Source organism: Manduca sexta, chromosome 22, assembly GCF_014839805.1.
Source record: "Manduca sexta isolate Smith_Timp_Sample1 chromosome 22, JHU_Msex_v1.0, whole genome shotgun sequence".
NCBI classification, from domain to species: domain Eukaryota; kingdom Metazoa; phylum Arthropoda; class Insecta; order Lepidoptera; family Sphingidae; genus Manduca; species Manduca sexta.
Genome location: NC_051136.1, coordinates 13,493,479 through 13,514,425, shown reverse-complemented (window position 1 = coordinate 13,514,425; position 20,947 = coordinate 13,493,479). Strand labels below are relative to the sequence as shown.

Sequence of the window (20,947 nt, the reverse complement as noted above, 5' to 3'; positions counted from 1 at the left end):
GCGATAATGATCAAGCGAAATAATGTATGTGAAATTAATACTCTGGCGCATGTATAAGTAATGGGCAGCTTTCTTTGTGTGTTTATGACTCAGGATATGGGGATATTCCTCATTTCTATTAACATACTAAATGTCAACCCTGGATAACTGCCCGTGTGTGTCTCTCCAAGGAAATAGGCATCATTGTATACTCTTCGGAATAAAAAATAAATCTATACATGGTCATTTTGACATTACGTTAATAAAAATCATTGATTTGTCTTTTAAAAAAAAAAAACTTTATTAGTACGACTTGCAAGCTTACAAATTTTGCAGAACTTAGATTGCCGTGTTTATAGTACACGGTAAAAATTGCTTGCGAAAAATAACCTCTTCTGTTTTCTTGCTAATTTAAATACTGCTATAGATATTTTAATAATCAGCCTTACATCTACGCAAACTTTCGCATTTATATTATTAGAGTGAGATAAAACTGGACGAATTTAATGCAAACCTCTTTTATAGGCGCTTATAATATTCCCGATAGATGGCGCTGATCAAAATTTACATCGCGCTATGGTTTACGTTTTCGACAGAATACAACATAACTGTTTTAACTTATATTTAACCATCTTGTGATATTAGATATTAAGTAATTTAGTATTAATGTTATGGTACTTCAGCCCATTTGATTAAACCTGACCACTATTTTTGCAATGCGCTATTTTTAGCGTGTATACTTAAAAAAATTATATCAAACGGGTTAAATGCTAAATACGGAAGGTACTAGATATTGCTATCAATACTAATATATAAAGCTGAATAGTTTGTTTGTTTGAAAGTTCCAACCGCGGGAACTATTAATGAGATTGTAAAAAAATCATTAATAGGACAGATTAATTTTCCTTTACATGCGCTGTAAGACAAATTTCATGAACTGACAAAAATACATTATCACCTTTCTTCAGTCAATAAGCGAGCAATAGCAGAGCGTTACTTTCAGTATCGGCTACTTACAGTTTTAATTTAGCCGGTTGTTAGCGCATAATTTAAGTCTTCTTGTCTAATTAAAAATAGTCGATATGTGGGAAATCGAATATTCGTTACTACCCTAATATATATACGAATCGTATTCGAATGGACGCGAATCATACAAATCAGCCGCTGCTACGCACTTTACACAGTAATATAAGTTATTGTTAAATGAAGATTATATCTAAGGTTTATCGACGCAGTGGGTTAGTTGATATTCACGATGTATCTCCTCACATCGAAAACATTTTTGGAAATACCTTCACGCGTCCCAAAACATTATTTGGAATTATAGGTAACGTATTGTTTCCACGATGTGGTTGCTCATGTTATAAGGATAAATATATTATGTACACAGTTTTCACGTAAGTTATAAAATGGTTTTATATTGTTGATAAAAATGTGATTACATAGAAAATATATAATGGACATATTGAGATTTTCAAACTATATTCTGTCTGATATTATTAATCTGAAAGTAACTCTGCGCTTTCACGGTTTATTACTAAACCGATATTGATGAAATTTGGTACGAGGGAAGCTTTAACAGAAAGAAAGGATATAGGTTTAATTTTAAAATATTTTTCACATACTTAATAACACGTGAACAAAACCGCAAGCACAAACTAATTGCAAATAAAAAGGAAATTAGGAATATATTTCTTTTATTCCATTGTTTCATGTATAAATATTACATATCGTTGCATATTGTAACATATATAATGAAATATTGTAAGGCCTAATCCCTCTCAGTAGTAGAGGAGGCCTGTGCTCAGCAGTGGGCAAGTATATAATACAGGGCTGATATTATTTATTATTATTGTGTAATATTGACTCATGAACCTATCTTGGAAGTACTTAATAACCAGTAGTGAGAACTGTCGCTGCCTAAGACATCTACACAATTTTCCGGAAGTAAAAACCCACGCCATTGTTATTTTCTAAAAAGTGTTCACTCATCGATGGTTCATCGTACCATATTGTCTTCACACACCGCAAAACTTTTCTGACTCATTACAATGCATGACAAACTGGGAGGAAATATTTAACAAGAATGCAATAAGTGGTTGCGCTGTCTTCCTTACATTTGTGAGTATATTTTATGGATTATATATTGTATCGGAGTAATATGTATGTGTTTTTGCCTGCTACGAAACTCATCAGAGGATAATAGTTAATATTTCCTTTAAGGGACTGAAACCCATTCGACGTCTTATACTAACATTATTATATGAAATAGATGTAAAACATTCGTGTGAAATGTCCCATGCTGATAAGTGTGGTTTAAGGAATTAGGCGTGATATTTGATCATGCATAATATTTAATACCAGCTTAATGATTTCTTATGTTTACGCGAATGTTAGACATTAAAATTAAACTATATTTCGGATCTTATCGCGGTTTTAATATTTCACTTTTCTCCCGACGTTTCGAAGACTGCAGCCTTCATGGTCACGGGGGGGAATGAGGTGTTGGTTACCGCAAAGTCAAAGTTACAATAACTACCTACAAAATATTAATAAATTAAAACCGCAATAAAATCCGAAAAATAGTTTAATTTTAATAATACTAGCTTATTTATTATAGTGCCACGAAGGACGTATCTAAAGTGTTGCTACTTTATTTACTAAAAAAAATCGTATTCAGCATTGATTTATTTCTATTTAGCTAACGTAAATTATTTCTTATGAAATATAATTATAACAGACAATAATAACAGAAAAATACCTCAACAACACAATAAGAGGTCATAAATCACGAATAATCCGATATAATAAAGATAAAATACATACAAATCAGATCTTCCGTGTTGAGTTTTTGAATAAAACTCAATTGTGACAAAAACAATGGTAATGAGACGGGTCGTGGCCTCTGACTCAAGGAGACTTTTTGCTTCCGAAGGTCCCTTTGGACTAGTGTAGCATGACATGGTATTGTGATCATCACTTACGTATTATTAAATAATCACTTAACTACGATTCAATTTTAAAATGTGTTTTTGTATTTTCTTTTTTTATTACAGTTAAATTAACTATCAAACGGAGATGTACCGAATTTAATGGTGACTAACATTATTTCCACATATCTTCTTAAATGAAAATAATCTTATATTACTTTTTATTTTATCTTGTTTCTTATTAATTTTATAAATGCGAATGTTTGTTAGAAGTAAAAGACAAACAGCTTAATGAATTTGGATGAAATTTAAGGCACGGGTAGAACTGTCCTGAATTAATATGTAGTCCATTCTTATCTCGGCAATTTCCTCCTGTGTATAATTCTGAAATTTATTAATCTGATTTTTAACTGGATGGCGCTGGCATCGTTTATGGTTTAGAGAAATTTGTAACGGCTTTTCACGCAGGTGGAGTCATGAGTATCACCTAGTATATTTATAATCTTAAACTTTCCATGCTTTAACATTTTATTCGTTAATACATACAAAAGACATCAACGCGTCTGCAACTTGTTTATATCAGAATTTCCCAATAAAAAAAGGAAATTGCTTTTAATATCCTATTTCGAATAATAAGCACGTCCATCCAGCTTTGCAATGACTCCAGCTTGTGTAAACCCAAATAATTTACTGTTTTACTGTGACGTAAATTGCCATAAGAAAAACCTGCATTTTTAAACATAGCACATGTGTTGCGGGTGTTGTTCTACTTTATACCTAGTCTTGCCATAAATATTGTAATAAAGAAAAAAGAAAATTGTTAACTGCAAATAACATTTATTACTTTTACAGTGTGTCAGTTTAATACATAAATATAAAACAATTAAAAATATAAAAAGCTTATTCGAAGTGGTCTCCATTGGCTGCAATACAGTCCTTTAAACGATGAGGCCAGTTATCAATAGAAGCACGCACTCTTTCCATGGGAAAATTCTTCACTGCCAATCGTATAGATTGTTTTAGGGACTCCAAATTATCATGGCGTTTAGAGCAAGCTGTACTCTCTAAAACTGACCACAAATCATAATCCAGCGGATTAAGATCGGGACTAGACGACGGCCAGTCTTCAGCTCTGATGAAGTCCGAAACGTTCGATTCCAACCAAGACTGCGTGGACCGAGCTTTATGACCCGGCGCCGAGTCTTGCTGGAAGGACCATACTTGGTTATTGAACATGGTGATGTTAAGGGGCTTAACTACCTTCTCAAGAATGGTATCTTGATACACTTGTGCCGATGTTTTGATACCTTTTCACAAAAATATGGCTCAGTCACTCCTTCATAGCTAACACCCCACCAAACCATCACTGAAGTCGGATAATGTCCACGTTGCACTCTGTCGACTAATTGGGAAGCTTCCTTAGAGCTTTGAGCATAAATACGGTCATTTTGTTTGTTAAAATGTTGCTCAATTGTAAAAATTTTCTCATCCGTAAACAAAATTTTTCTGTGACCTCCCTTTGCGTACCGCTTCAGTAGTTGTTTCGATTTTACCACCCTATTCTTCTTTAAATTATCAGTTAAGAAATGGCCAGTGCGTCTCTTATAGGCTGCAAGTCCTAAGTCATCTTTTAAAATACGCGACATGGTTCTAGGTGCTATCTTCATTTCCCGAGATAAAATCTTTTGCTTTCGGACAGGATTTCTTCGAATTCTTTCCCTTACTGCTTTGACCACCTTTTTCGTACGAACACTACGTGGACGGCCAGATCTTTTTCTGTCACAAACAGAGGAGGTCTCATTGTACCTATTAATAGCCCGGTACACAAACATTTTACTAATACCAAGTGTATGGAGAGTTTTAAAAATTGCATTTGGCTCCATACCTACTTTGTGTAATGCTATCACAGCGATTCGGTTCTCTTTATCACCCCACACCATTTTAATATCGCAAAATATTTTACAATGTATTGGCGCCAAAATGAGAAAACACAATGAACAATCGTATAAAAATGACAGATTCGAAATTCAAATGTAATATTTTTTTATAATTAAGTGTAACAGTATTTATGGCCAGACTAAGTATAATGTTAAATTCCGTAAGTTTACATACAATTCCGACTAAGGCTTCTACAATTTCTATACATAAAAACATTGACAAACGCAATTTCTAACACATACACAAACGCACTCACGACTTTTACCCCCGAAGGCGTAACCAGATGCGAGACTGGTGCATCCACTTTGCGTCGGGTGTATTCCGTCCCATGTGATGAGGGCTAGCCTATCGCCATATTGGATACAAATTCCAAACTGATTCTAATTAGAAAAATTTAATATCACTTTGCCCGACCCAGGGATCGAACCCGAGACCTCAGCACTGCAGTCGTACCGTAACACAACTACTCCACTGGGGCAGTCAGTTTCTAGTGAATTATTATATCATCTATGATGCAAATGTTTGCATTAACATTTTGCAACGCACTCGATTGTTTCCTGCGACTCGGCGCAATCGCGTGCAGTTGCCAAGATGTAGCCGACAAAACGTTGCGCGTACGCATCACGCACGGAAGTCATCCAGACAGTGCTATTAACAACACATGCGTAAGATCTAGGCCATAGAACACATACGATAGCATAGGTACAGGTTATTTTAGGGTAAGATAAGTTCTATATTAAAAATCCAGTATGGTGATAGTATTGTATTTTTAAGAAGGTCTATTAAACCGTGGAAATCTGATATAAAATTTTAACTACGATTTGCATAATTGTTTTTTTATTTTCGGATAACTGTGTAGAGTACACTTTGCGGGAACATTTATACGTTGCTCTTATATGTATATTATAAATTATTAAAGATAAAGACAGTTCGTATCTTAATAAAACATGATTTGATAACTTCAGATCCATAATCAAAGCTGAATGGTAACTCTTCTGCTGCAGTCAAGTCCCTACCTCATTTTAACAGCAAATCGTTATTAAATAGTGTCATAATATGATGATACACGTTTTAAGATAAATAGTAACCGATAATGCAAAATTGGTATCACGGGCGTAAACAAGTTTTACTACGGAGAAGAGGGCAGAGGTTTCAAAAAATGTATGATTGTCAGTCTAAAAAATCTAAAACCAATTAATTGTATAATAATTGCTGTGGGAGTTGTACCCATAAACTTTCCTCCTGGCTACAGCCACTATTGATATAACACAGAACTATGCAACTCTATCGAAATTCAGTATACTTTGTCTGAACTCAGATAACATCTTATGAAGTGTTACTTGTAAACGTAACTTCTAATTACCACTTTCGTCCACGTACTTGCAGTACATTAAGAATTACAAGACAGCTTAATCTCGTTAATTACGTGAAAGATAAACTGTTGATATTATCCTAGTTTAACATGCAAAATTCCAGCATAAATAAACTGACATTTTGAAACTTATCGATTACAATTAGTTGTAAGTAATCTATTGCCACAGGGTAGGAAAACATGCAACCAGGGTTCTTACGTATGGCCAAAATTATTTCTGTCCTGAAATATAAATGCCCCGATGGGCTATTACGTGCGCGGTTCGACACCGCTTTGATGCCAGGGTCGGGCAGTGATATTGAATTTTTCTCCTAAATATCAACCCCGACTGGTATTTATGCCTGATATGCGATTGGTTTATCTCCTATCACATCATGGGACAAAGGACACATGACGAAAATTCGTTGCCTGATTGCACGTCAACCTAATCCTTCGGAGATAAAGGCGTGATTTCTATGGTTATATCATTTTTAATTCAAAAAGAAATTCTGCCTATTTCAAGCGTTTATATTTATTTAAAACTTTTATAATGATAGAGTGATTTTTATTCATTAGAGTTGCGACTGTCATTCGTCTCACAATATATTTCGTGCCAAGAAAAAGCTATTTGCAATTACTATGGCACGTGTACCGCGGTAAGGTAATAGCGTAGTGATTTACCGGTATTTAATACGCGGGATGATTGTTAAGAAAACTGAGAAACAAGTATATTTTTTTTATGTTTTACTATAATAAAACTTTAGAGTTTTGATAAAGATTTCTACGGATGACTGTCCTATGACGTTAATTTAATTCCTAGTACTGGATCCCTGCAAAGTGTCCATATTATTAAGTAACGTTTATATAGAACACTAGGTCCATGAACTAGATCGACTCTATTATTCTCTTCTCACAGTAATTAGTGGAAATTAAGTAATAAGTTTATTATGTTCAATTGGTAAAAACTTTTTATTTATACTTATGCCAAATATTTTTTTATGTGACTTTATTTAATACAACTACTCACCCTTTCGAGGTTAAGGTGTTCGTGTTATGTTTCGGCAGGTCAACGACCGTACATTACGATATAAAGTTGCACATCTTGATAATTTTTTGCGTGTGTAAACGACACGAAATGACATTTAAGATGGACCCTCCTCCGCGGGATAAAACAAAATGCTAAACCGAATGACAATTGCATTTTAACACAATGTGGTGTGCCTGAATATAATCTGTTCATTATCGATCGAGTTTGGAGAAAACATAACACTTGCTAAATGTTTTTGCAGCCTTATTTTTTTTTCGACAAAATGGTACCTAATGGTGCATCGCAGTTGATAATAATGACGGTCAAAAACTACTCATTTTTATAATCAATTTAAAACATTTAATATTTTTTTTTAAATATGAATTTACAGTCATCATCATCTCAGCCACAGGAAGTCCACTGCTGAACATAGGCCTCCCCCAAGGATCTCCACGTCGACCTGTTGGAAGCGGCCTGCATCCAGCGACTTCCTGCGACCTTAGCCAGGTGTCCGTCCACCTTGTAGGAGGGCGTCCGACATTTCGCTTGCCTGTATGTGGCCTCCACTCTAGAACCTTTCGACCCCAACGGTCATCGGTTCTTCGAGCTATGTGTCCGGCCCACTGCCACTTCAACTTGCTAATCCTATGGGCTATGTCGGTAACCTTTGTTCTCCTACGGATCTCCTCATTTCTGATGCGATCTCGTAGGGAAATACCGAGCATGGCCTTCTCCATAGCTCGTTGAGTGACCTTGAGCCTCCTAATGAGCCCCACAGTGAGAGGCCACGTCTCGGTGCCGTATGTTATCACTGGTAACACACAACTATCGAAGACTTTCGATTTAAGGCACTGAGGTATTTTGGACGAGAAGACGTTGCGAAGTTTCCCGAACGCTGCCCAACCGAGTTGGATTCGACGATTGACCTCTCTCTCGAAGTTGGACCTGCCTAGCCGGACCACTTGTCCTAAATAGACATATTCGTCTACAACTTCAAGAGTCGAGACCCCAACTTCGATGGGGGCTCGACTCTCGAATGAATTTACAGTGTTAATTTATTTTTCGATCTTAATCACATGTGCACGCAGTCATGTGAGATTTACAATCCTCATTTCATATGGACAGAATACTCAATACCGCTATTTATTTCAATATCCTGGTAGATCTCCGTCATTATTTCGAATTACCCTCATTTTGAATTGATGTCACTAAGTGTTCTAATTGCACTGCACAGAATAGATAATTTACAAATATACTATCTCATTTCTTACTATCTTATGTTACTAATATTTTCAAGGCGAAACTATGTGTTATTTGTTTATTTGTTAAAAGTAAACTTAGAAACAACTAAACGGATTTGGGTGAAATTTGGCACATAAGTAGCCCATGTCCTGGATTAACATATAAGCTTTTTATCCCGGTAATTCGCACCCATGGAGAATAATAGATTTTTTAAATTTGATTTTTCAAATAGATGGCTTTGGTATCGTACAGGTGGTACCAATGACGCAAGTGTTTCAGGAACTTTTCTAGGAGGTGAGGCTTTTCTCATGAACGTATCCACGATCAACACCCAGTAAATATATAAATAATTTCAACATCTATAATTCCGCAGTAAATATCGCCTGCTAGTGCCACATTTTCAGCAGATTCTAGCGTGTCTATGCCAATCGGAAATGTAACGTCTTACAAAGTTATCTTGTCATGACAAAATGTATGACTGCGGGTTGCGTGCGCGCAGGTTCCGTAATTCATTTATCTGTTTCTTATTATGTAATACGGATTTATTTCCTTAAAGTTATGTAAGTAAATCATACTACCATTGTTAATGGTTTTACGTCTACCCATATCTTTTCACGGCTTCGTGTTTATAAACTACACAGTCATCAACATTTCAGCTAGGAATCGTCCACTGCTGGACATAGGCCTCCCCCATTGAGCACCACAGGGACCGGTTCTGGGCCGCCCTTATCCATCGGACTCCGGCGACCCTCACCAGGTCATCCGTCTATCTCGTGGGGGGCCTGCCTACGCTGAGTCTTTCGGTTCGTGGTCGCCACTCCAGTACTTTAATCTCGCATTCAATATCTTATTAAATGAGTATCGCTTGTCACAAGCGTAGTGGACAAAAGTCCTAAATTATCTAATTATAATCAGAAAAGGTTCGTGCCTAACCATGTGACAATTAAATTACGGCGCTTACATGAGAAAATTATTAGAACCCCCATATTTTTTTATTATCTTTAACACTGTGAATTATCGATTGCTTTAACGGTGACGGAAAACATCGTAAGGAAACCTGTATACCTGATAAGTTCTCTATAGGAATTTTTAGGGTGTGTGAAGTCTACAACACCGTACTAGTCCAGCGTGGTGGTGGGCCTAATCCCTCTCAGTAGTAAGGAGGCCGGTGCCCAACAGTGGGACAGTATATAATACAGGGCTGATACTATTGTTATTTTATTAAATATTTTCAAAACAATAAACAGATTCACATTCAATAATAATAAAACATCATATACAAACCGATTCGCGCATTACCTGAACATTTGACCTACAGAAATAATTAAATAATTTAGCGATCAGAAATTAAACGTGCCTAATTGTGAATAATTAATAACTGTTTCCTATCGTAAAGCTTTAATTGGTACATAATATTTTCGCGAATTCGCCTAATACATACAAACAAAGATATTTAAAAAATACTTATATTTGAATTCAATATTTCTTTCTTTATTTAAATTTTTATGCGAAATCCGAAATTTTTAATACTTAGGTTTTATTGTATAAACCCGGTGTAATAAATAGCATTATTTACTGTCTGGTGATTTTATTGAAGAACATTTAAATGTTATTTTATATCATGACACTGCCGACGAGTTGGTGCGCCGTTAATATGAGAGGTAGGGGCTTCAATCCCGGCTCCGACATAAAATTTGTTTCACATAATAATTACTGATACACGCGGCTTAAAACTTGTGTGCTGGAAGGTCGGATTTGGACTTTACTATTGCATGCAATTATCATGTTTACCTGGTATAATGTAATACATAGACACCTTTTTATTCCCGAAGGGGTAGGCAGAGGCGCAACAGGCAATTTCCGTTTTATGTATTCCGTTTCACGATGTATGTATGATGAAAAAGAATATCACTTTGCACGACCCGGGGATCGAACCTCGGCACTGCAGTCAAACTGTAATACAAATACGCTACCGAGGCATTCTACCTATAGTATTCTATGTTTAAAATTATAATGTTTGTCATAATGGTCAATTCTCTTTATTTTAAAGGTATTTTTTTACATTTTTACATATACATTAAAAAATACATGCATATAAAAATATAAAAAAAATTATGACCCTCCGATGGCGAAGCTCAAGACCCTGGCCACCGGCGGTTAGGCATTCAAAGTGAGGAATCTCCTCACAATGCGCGCCGTGTCTAGCAATACTGCCTTCTGCATCTGGCCTTCGACCCAACGGCCAATTGAGAGCTTCCGAAGATGTTGGTCGAGGCTCTTTGGTATCAACCCATGCGCAGAAACGACAATCAGGACAATAATTGTAGAGTCCACATCCCACATGTCGGTAACCTCATGTGCCAAGTTTAAATATTTAGTCTGTCATAATTATTATTATTTACTTCAAAGGCTGTTCAATATCCAAGATTCGTAACTCGGCTGAATGGTTTTTGGTAACATATAACCAAGTTGTTGATAATTTGCTCAGTTAAGCAATATGCCACGGCTCTGTGTAACAAAAGAAACTTTTCTCTATAAATTACCCAATAAATGAGTAGTGGTTTAATTAAAAAGCCTGGACCTTGATTTCATTACATTATTCCCTTTCTTTAAACGCAACTGCAAAGTATATGTAACGGCTGTCGCATGGAGTGACGAAAGTGTGTAAATAATATAAAATGTAAGTTTGTAGAAAGCAAACCAAGTTTCGAAAATATTTTTTGTTAAATTGACGTAGTGTAGGGGGAAGACTGTACAAGATAACAAATGAAGGAAATAAATTATTATCAAAACTCTTAGAGATTGAATTATAATACACGCTTCCTTTGCCACGCTGGTTTGACGCCGCTTTGACATGTTGACGCGAGACACCACACCGACGTCGCGTTAGCTTTGCTCATTTTAAAAAAAGATGCTCATTCGATTGCTTACATGTAATAACTTTTGATACGTTAGCGAACAGCCTATATCTATACCATTTCCTGAGATATTGCTTCACTCATGGCGAAACTAATATCACATGGCGTAACCAGAACAATAACCGAATGACATTTTTACTTTATTGAATTGTGGTATAGGTTCTCGCGTATCCTCCCCACTTTGTTTCAGCTTTAGCTATTTGTATAGAAAGTTATTGATATAGCTACGGGTACAATGCTCTAAGCGTAAATAAAATTATATCCATTTACAGACTTCTAGTTGTTGAATGGTGGTCATAGTACTATGGGCTATGGCCGATTCTTATAAGAAATCTTCGATCGTTAATGGTAACAATGAACCAATCACAATAACTCGTCTGTAAGCAAGTTTAATAAACTTAATTTTGATTGGTCCTTTTCCTTAATTAATCCGATGGCAGCAGTTAAGTTCGCATAAAGATATCGGCCATTAGTTGATAATTGTTTCCACACTCATATTTTTCAGTTCTCTGGATATTAAATTAGAAGGGACTTGATCCACGATAATTCAAGATTGGCGAAACGTTTGTCTAAGTGCGTAAATCGCAGGCGTGATCTTTTCCCAACAAAATGTAAACACAATGATCCTGGGAAATGTTTAATTTATTGCACAATGCACGATAAAGATGATGCGATACTCACGCTCTAATGAAACTGCTTTAGATTATCAACATAATTTTGTGAGTAAAAATCATAAATCCCAAAAAGCGCTGGAAAGTTACGCTTTTCAATGGCCTACAGTAAGTAATGTCATAAAAAAAGTACTATTTTTATAAGAATAATCATAATGTATGAAACGGCTTAACCAACACAAAAAAAATCATTAACAGGAAATTCTTCTCACTCCGAATAACGCAAACTATACAGCATTTTTAAATAGTTTATTGTACCTGGCGAGTTACCGAAACAGAAGGTAATTCAAAATACGCGTACTTCAAAATCGCCGAGCAATTTCATCGGCGATCAAACCAATATGATGTTTTGTTCGTATCTCGTCTAGGCTCGAACGTGTGGCAGCTTGCGCACGGCGAGCCGAAGTATTGTTACAATTAATAAGTCATTAAGAGCGGCAGTAGCCTAGTTGAGATTAGAACGAACTGCCAATGTAATCCTTCTCAGCAGTAGAGGCGGCCCGTGCCCAATAACGGGACAGTATAAATTACAGGGCTGATATCATTATTATTAGACTTATCAATAAGCAATTACATAGATTCTAATACACGTGTATCGCCTTAACTTATAATAGGTAAAACTGATTTCAAGAGTTCTTCATACAATGACTCTGGCATTCGCAAATAATTACGAAAATTACCTTTTCCTGACATAAGTATTTTAATAAATTGATATGGTATTAACGATTTCTTTTGGTTATCCATTCCTTAACTCAGATTACAATGATATCTTCGTTCTTGTTTTTCATAACATAATATAAACAAACAGTACGAGCAAGTCGGTTGTGTGCCGCCGACGTCGAGTCGACTGAGTACGCGTTCTTTAAAACCGTGAGTTTAAAGCTCGTGCGTACCACCCTATTGCAGGAAGCGTATAAAATACGAACATTGATATTTATATATGACATTGACTAGTTTTTTTTTCTTACAAAAATACGCACAATTAGCATTTGGAAAAAGCTGCTTATAAATGTATGGCACTACTATGAAAGTTATAGATACTCACAGTTTCTCCTCCAAGTTGTGGTCGCCGATCTTCTCGGAGCGGTGGCTCTCCGCGTCCGCGTCCTTTACCTGCAAACAGACCACCAATCAGTAACAGTTTCGTGTTGACATATTGACTACGAAACATGCTTCACAGTACTATTTATTAATTTGAACTATTACCGAAGTGACACTGTGAATGCGTTCTCAACGTAACATCAATATAAGAGGTAAACCGAAAACTAAGTTAGGGTGCTGTTAATCTATATTTATTTCGTTTTTCCTAGGTTAGGGTGAACTCGTACACATGGTCGATCAGTTAACATAGACACACACAAGCCATTTATCCCCGATGTCAATTAAAACATATTTTTTCTTTATTTTCTGCATACTTAAATTTATTGATCAGTGATTATTCATGAATCATGATCAAATTCATAATTCGATACTGATCTAGCCTTATTTGTATTTCTTTTCATACAACAGTCAGTTCTACAGTGATTAAAAACAATTGCGAACACATTAACCGCGTTGTAACGGAACTATTATGATATAATTGAGTTGTAGTAACAATGGACACGCATCACTCCGGCCGCCCACTTATCATAATGGACTGACCACGAGTGCAAACTACAAGCTAAATAGGCAAGCGAGGTTCATAGGCAGTTATCTATTGATTAGTGATTCCGGCACAATTCTTGGAACCAACGATACGTGATATTTATCGTTGGTTGACATAATATTTTGGGAGTTTAGTTTGTATTGCGTGCCTAGAAAAAAAAAACTAAAAGTGTATTTTTAAATGTTCCCACTGTATTGTTGATAAGTGGAATGGAGTCTAGATAAAGTGTTAACCGACGAGTGTTGTGTATTCCTCGCCAATTGCAAAAGTACGTCTCTAATGAGCCATTGATGACATTAAATAAATTATAAAGTAAGCAACAGAAACAAGTATCAGTTGGGACATTGAAAATCGAGGTTTTTAAAATATAATGTTCAATTTACTTTATAATGATATTGAGTCATAATTGTTTGTTTTAAAGTCTGTTATTTTATAACAGGAAGTGTCTGACTCTCAATGCTACAAAAAATACGCTTTCTATAGTTTTTAAGGTAAAATCTTTGATTTCACAATAAAATGTCTGGTTACTATTTATTTTAATTATATAAGGTCGATACATAGTGACATCGATTTAAATAAATATCAATATAACCGTTTTCTAAGTTTAAGGTTATATTAAAACCAAGCGTTGTGAGTACAAAAATATTCAAGTAGTCGCGTGAGGTAAACCAAGACCATAAAAGCGTTTTATCATAATTTCCCCGCGCATTAGTTCCAAGTTAGTTCATTACGGGGATTAATTGAATACAAAATATCTTACCAAAATAAAACTCTAAGACAAAAATATTCAAGATTCAGTGCTCAGGTGTCAAAAGGGAAATATTTGGTTGCAGTTGTATGCGAAGGGCATGGCAATGTATTTTGAGTTCACATTTAGCATGTTTCGGCATGGACACATGACACATCTGGGGCCTTCAGACAATATGCCTTTCTACAACTATTAAAGCTCATAGAAAACAATAAATATATAAGAATAACATATCGCTGATAAGTCACGTGGCCGAAAAAAAACAAAAGGATGAAAAAGCTATAGAAAGGTTTCCCATCGTATCGTGCTAGGCTCGCGAACAATCAAATTGAAAAATCTTATTACCACCCAATGGCACGTATGTTCGTACTCGTATGTTAGTTTAATGTAATCTCGCTATTCTTTAATAAGCTCGATTGATACACACATTGAACAGGAAACAATACACGTGTGACTACAATTATTCATAACTTTATGATTCTAGGAAAACAGTAACAAAAGTGATCAGTAAAACATGAATGAAAAACGCTAACGTGGTAAGGACTGCGCCGTCACGGAGCAGGTCATGGAACACTTCCGATACCACGACCTAGGAAGTGATCACTGATTTGAATCACATTACTTCGCTTGAGATATAAATAGGAGGTATTGATAGATTTTAAAATTTACACCTGTAGTTATTATAACACAATTTTAATTAAGTGTTTGTCAGAGTTCATAAGAAGTATGAGGATAATTTAACCAGCTTCTACTTGTGGCTTGAAAGCGTCAGGGTTCAAAAGAAACATGATGATAATTTTACCAGCTTCTACTTGTGGTTTTCTATCCATAAATGTTAAAGTTATCCTATGATAAAAGGAGCCTATAGTACTCAGATTAGAAAAAAGAGTGAGAGAGTTAATAAAAGAGGAAGATTGGTTCCTATAGAGTAAAACGGGCCATGGATAATGAAGGCTGCCTTCATGGGTGAATAATATGGTATCTATATTATGCATGTAGTATTATGCAGAACAAGTCACTAAAGACGTTGATAAGACAATTTATATTTAGGGCTACCAATTTTTATCGCTTTTTTGACATCGGAGAAAACCTTAACATTTAAATGAAATACAGGGTCATTTTTACATTCCAATACTAATTTACTACTTATTTATTTTTGAACAAAATAAACAATATAAGGTAATTTTAATTCTTCACTCCCTAATGCCACTACTACTCTTAGAGAAAAAAATCGCCGCAGCAAAATCAAACATTCAGTCAGAAATAAACTCACTTACGTACCAAATTCGCATTAAATTACAAAATGATCAAAAAAAATTAAGTAAAACTGGGATTATTGGTGAAAATGCTAGCAGAAGTAAAAACTAATATGTGGTTTAATTTACAAACACAATGTGAAAGTATTTCAATTAATTAATTAGAGGTATTTCCATTGGACGTCCAGGTTTTATCACGATATGTTTAATACGTTTTCCTAGGTTTCGGCATAGTTTCAGACTATAAATAATTCACAGAGAACAGATATCAACCCTATGCATAGATATATCTAGTTAAGATATATCTAGTTTTCACGTACGTGATGTTTTTCTATCTTCCACTTCTCTTATCACTAAGGAAAACAGATCTAGGTCACGTTAAAGGAAATATAAATACACCTTTTAAAATGAAAGATTTAAGCAAGTTGATAACCTACAACGAATGAATATTTGTTATCAATGGTTCCTCCAAAAGACAGGGGCATATCAGCTACATTATATTATAGTGATAGACAAATATAAACAATATTGGCTAGAGTTAAGATCTTTGTTACTACTAAAACTACTTCTGGACTGTTCTGCCCATTACGTTTACTATTTATAATTGCTAGGGGTGCTAAATGAAAATAATTATATGCATAATACATTTTTTTTTCATGACTCCTGAGAGGGTTGAGCACTCATATGAAAATTTTAATTAATTTATTCCTTATTTTAGGGGCATATAAATGTACTGCTCTAAACAACAATAAAACCAATTGTATTTTTCTCTCCTCTCTTTATCATGTAGTCTTAAACTGATTTTGAAAAGAGCGAAACCAGAGTTTCTTGTCCGTTCTTCTCTGGCGAGAACTGCTTTCCGAACTGGTGGTAGAGTTTATATTGACGGAATCTAAATAATGTATAACATTTTACGGATGCAAATAAATCATTTCATTTCGTTTCATCATAACACTAAGATGTGTACTAGCTTGTATCGTATTAAGGTTAGTTTTGTCATAACCATCTAGATAAAATTATAAAAAAAGTTTTAAGATACTAATAAGATAGTAGTAATTTTGTGTAGGATAAGCATTTTAACGTATAAGACAACCAGACAGACGCTGAAGATGAAGTTAGTTTTTATAATCGCGAAATAATAAATAAAGAAACTTTGCACAAACATAAGTCACAATATTTGCCAACAAATAATTACAATATGACACGATCGTTTTTATGCAACTAGATAAATTGCATAGAAATTGATTTAGAATTTCTAAAAATTGTATAGATTTTTTATAATTGAAGCATAAATTATACAAAAAAATTATAATTTGTAGAGTAGTTAGTTCTTTGTAATCCAGAAAATTACTAAGTTAATTTAAAATAACAAAATTTGCATATCAAAATGTAGTTTTTTTTCTTCCTAAAATGCGTGCCACGTTGTTACAATTTCAATTTCTAAATTTTTATGCATCGTTTTGAGCATGCTTTTTTATATTCATATAGATGGAACAAGCTAGCTTACATGCTTCTAAGCATATTACTTTGATTAAGGCATTGATACTTCATTTCGATAGAGAAGGATGAATTTAATTTCCCCGGCAATTAACTCTTTATGATCTTAACTGCTAGTAAATACAAAACCGATCCAACAAACTGTAATATTTATGGTATCTTATGAAACAAAAGAAAACCAATAAGTATTATATTTTATTGATACTAAAACGTTTGTAATTGGACTATAAAAAATATTTAATACATAAATCGCAGCCCCACGACAAATCGAAATAATTATTCTAATTGATATAGAAAACGTCGATAATAAAAATAAAGTGAAATCAACATTGCAAAAGATAATCGATTCGACTAAATAGTTGCTAAATATCGAAACTGAATGAATACGTTTTACAGTGTGGCATTGGTATAACGGCGATATACAAATTGATGAATAAACAATATAAAGTCTTTCGGAACCCCTGCCCATAATGTAAAACCTGCATAAAAAAGAAAGCTATGAAGGAATGCCAAGCTTTGAACCATGACTTATTGGTTGAAACTGTTTTCTTCAAAACAAAAATATTCCTGTCATGCAAAGAAGTTGTAGAGGTCAAAGGTACTAGAGGCGAAGCGTGAAGTTTCTGAAAGGTAAGCCGACGTAACTTATAAGTACTAATATGCATAAATGCCGTCTGCAGAGCCGGAGAGGGAAGCCGGCACGAATCGGATTATATGGATCCTTCGCTACAGAAAGGTACATAGTTTAAGCGAACGTTGTTCTCTCTAGATAGCTTTGATGACAGACTGTAAATTAGACTGTTACGCGACCTAGGAATTTAACTACGTTTGCTTCTGGCGTGCATTGACACCAAACTAATTGAGCAATATAATAAGGAATTGCAATGCTATCAGTGATCAGTGTTTTGTTAGAAACAGCCTTATCTGCAGTTCCGGTGTGTATAAATTGCTTGGAGTCGGAAGTATCGGGTTATTAAGAAATGTAATTCTAGATATTTCTATTTATAAGCAGCGATCTGACTATTCATTTAGAAGATAATATTTTTACACATGTTAAATGTATTGTCTCGCAAAGTAAACAAAACCTTCTGTGTCCCTATTTATACTTTGTAGAAGGTGATATAAATATTTTTTATCGACAACCTTAACAGAACTTAATATTCCATATTGCATTATTGACAGAAATCTTAATTATCCATATAGGGTTGTCACCAAACCTTCAAATCTACCAGGCGACCCATGTAGATATTTAGGTCTTGTAGTTTTCAACACTTACATAATTAAATCTACAGGCTATCGCAGTAGGTTGTACGCAGCGATACTAAGCAAACTTGCTTCATAGGCACACACTGTTTTTATTAATGTAACAAGAACTGAGAATAAACAGCATCTATGAACATAATAGTAATTTTAGCGTCCTCTTAAAGCCGTGTTCAAAGTAGACTTAATTCTTCAATGGTACTATCTGTTTAATTTTATAAAAGCTTCGCTCATCAAGAATCCAAGATTCATTACTTTTTGCTACTCACGCAAATAGTTACGGTATATTTTTACAAATTTTCGAAATGTGAGGAAACGTTTGATGAAGGTACGGTCCAGCGCGCGTAGTATCTGTAACCTCGATTGGAATCAATTGTGTCATTGAGCTGAATCGATTCATCGCTAATTTCACAAAGATATTTATGTAAATCAGTACTGAAATAATCTCCCTCTAATTGTCATAAGATCTTTTACCAAGCCATCGCAAAGTGGTCGGGTGTAGTTTACGCTCAAAGGTATATAAATGCTATACAATATATTTGAAATATATATATCTAATATGTATATTTTTTATTGTTCTTCGTTTTGGTTTACCCAAATTATGTCAACTGCTTCACTGTTATTTACTGTTTTAAAATGGAATGCAACTCATCGGAATAGATCACTCTGATTTTTACCACAATTATTAAATTCAGTGGCTCACGATGAATTTTGCGTACTCTCATCGATAACGTGTATCTATACTTCCCCTGACGACTCACCAAATATACGATAATGGAAATAAGGTATATCACACTAACTAAAAACAAACAGCAAGAATGCGGTATTTGTTTCCTTTGTCAAAATGTCTCATTGTATCATTGATCCCATCCATCCATTACTTAATTGCCGCCGTCTATGATATTCACAAATAAATGAAACCGTTATTCAAAATTTAGGGTAATAATAGTAAATGGAACTAGGACTGGCCTTGGGCAATATCATTATCATATGGAATATATGTTTATTATTGGACCAGGTTAATGAGACCTTCTTCCGTGTACTACTTCATTAGTTGCACTTAAATTCATTATCAACTTCCGTATCAGACAGTCTTGACTGAATTTTAACGCTACATACATTTACTAGTGCAAAAAAAAATGGATGCAATAATTTACTTATAAAACGCTCTGTATGTAGCGATTAGAGTGTGAAATTATTTACAAATTCTAAATGTGTATGGCAATAAAAACAAAACGGAATTCGAATACGTAGATCATACTCGAGTGTGTTGTGGTTCAATACTATTTTGATAATCATAAAATACCTTGAACTGTACTTTGTATTTCTTCAACTACACTCATGTCATGTATATACGTACTTTCTCTGCATATGTGGTAATGTCAGACTCAATACACCACTATAGTATCTATACCAGCACAACGGAACAGCGTTCCGTTCAATGTCGATCTATTATCGAACTGCATTACCCACAGCATTATGTCACGCAAGCCGCTCCACTTATAGTGTGTTGTGCTAGTTACCCAATTGTTCCTTTTTACGTTTTTCTTTTGCACTAACGTTCACTTTCGAGAATGCATCTGCTTGGATTGCAATCATATTACGTTTGAATGTTTGTCAAAGCTTCATTTGTTTGGAGAGCGTACGACGTAATCATTTGATGTATGGATCTCACCCACAGGCAACCTGGCAATATACCGATAGGCATCTTGAGATGGAAATATCTCAACTATCGATAAATGTAGTGGTATTCAAGGGATGCCAGCATGAAGTTTGCATGAGTCATGTTACTGATAGGAATCATCGCCTAATAACAAGATGTGCATAAACGAATCTAAATATTCATGTTTACTGTAATTAGACTCGTTTGAGAGGAAACCACAATACCTAACATACTTCCTACAAAAATAATAGGGCAAAAAGTAGGACATTTCGACCTTGTGGAAATACCTAATAATTAAATTATTTTTGCAAACTGTATTTTCCCTTCTTTTATGAAGATAATCGAATATGATTGGTGATGGCAAAATTGTGAAACCCACAAAACATTCTGTGTGAATGAGGCAAAAACACAACTCCGTGTCGTTTTATTGGGATTAGTTGAGACTAATACGTAACTGACTCATTGGTCTCTCAGTCAATCACAAACATCAGAATTTAACGACATCGACTTACGAGTGGCGTTTTTTTAAACATTCTAAGGGCTAGCTGTATTTAAAGAGGACAGACATGTAAATTACATAAGCCCATTTAACAGCTGTTATTAAAATATTTAATTCTAGACCCTGTTTCTTCTTATTCCGAGAAACCCTTATATTTAATGATATAATCAAATCTAATTAATAAAATCATCAATTTGATAAGGTTGGTGTAAGTTTAAACACCTATGTCTTGCAGTAAATACGAGATAAATACAGGTATTTTGATAGACGGAAGAATAATTTCATAGATTATCTAATTTGTCATGGATTCTATTTGCGCATTT

At 34.7% G+C, this 20,947-nt stretch overlaps 1 protein-coding gene across 1 annotated transcript in view; it reads right to left on the bottom strand.

Moving 5' to 3' along the window:
• The window catches only part of LOC115442009 (neprilysin-4), a 55,517-nt gene that overhangs the window by 20,569 nt on the left and 14,001 nt on the right, over positions 1-20,947 (bottom strand). Inside the window, exon 2 of the mRNA XM_030166955.2 lies at positions 13,102-13,169. Coding sequence (XP_030022815.1) covers positions 13,102-13,169 — 68 coding nt within the window. The remainder of the gene's footprint in view (positions 1-13,101; positions 13,170-20,947) is intronic.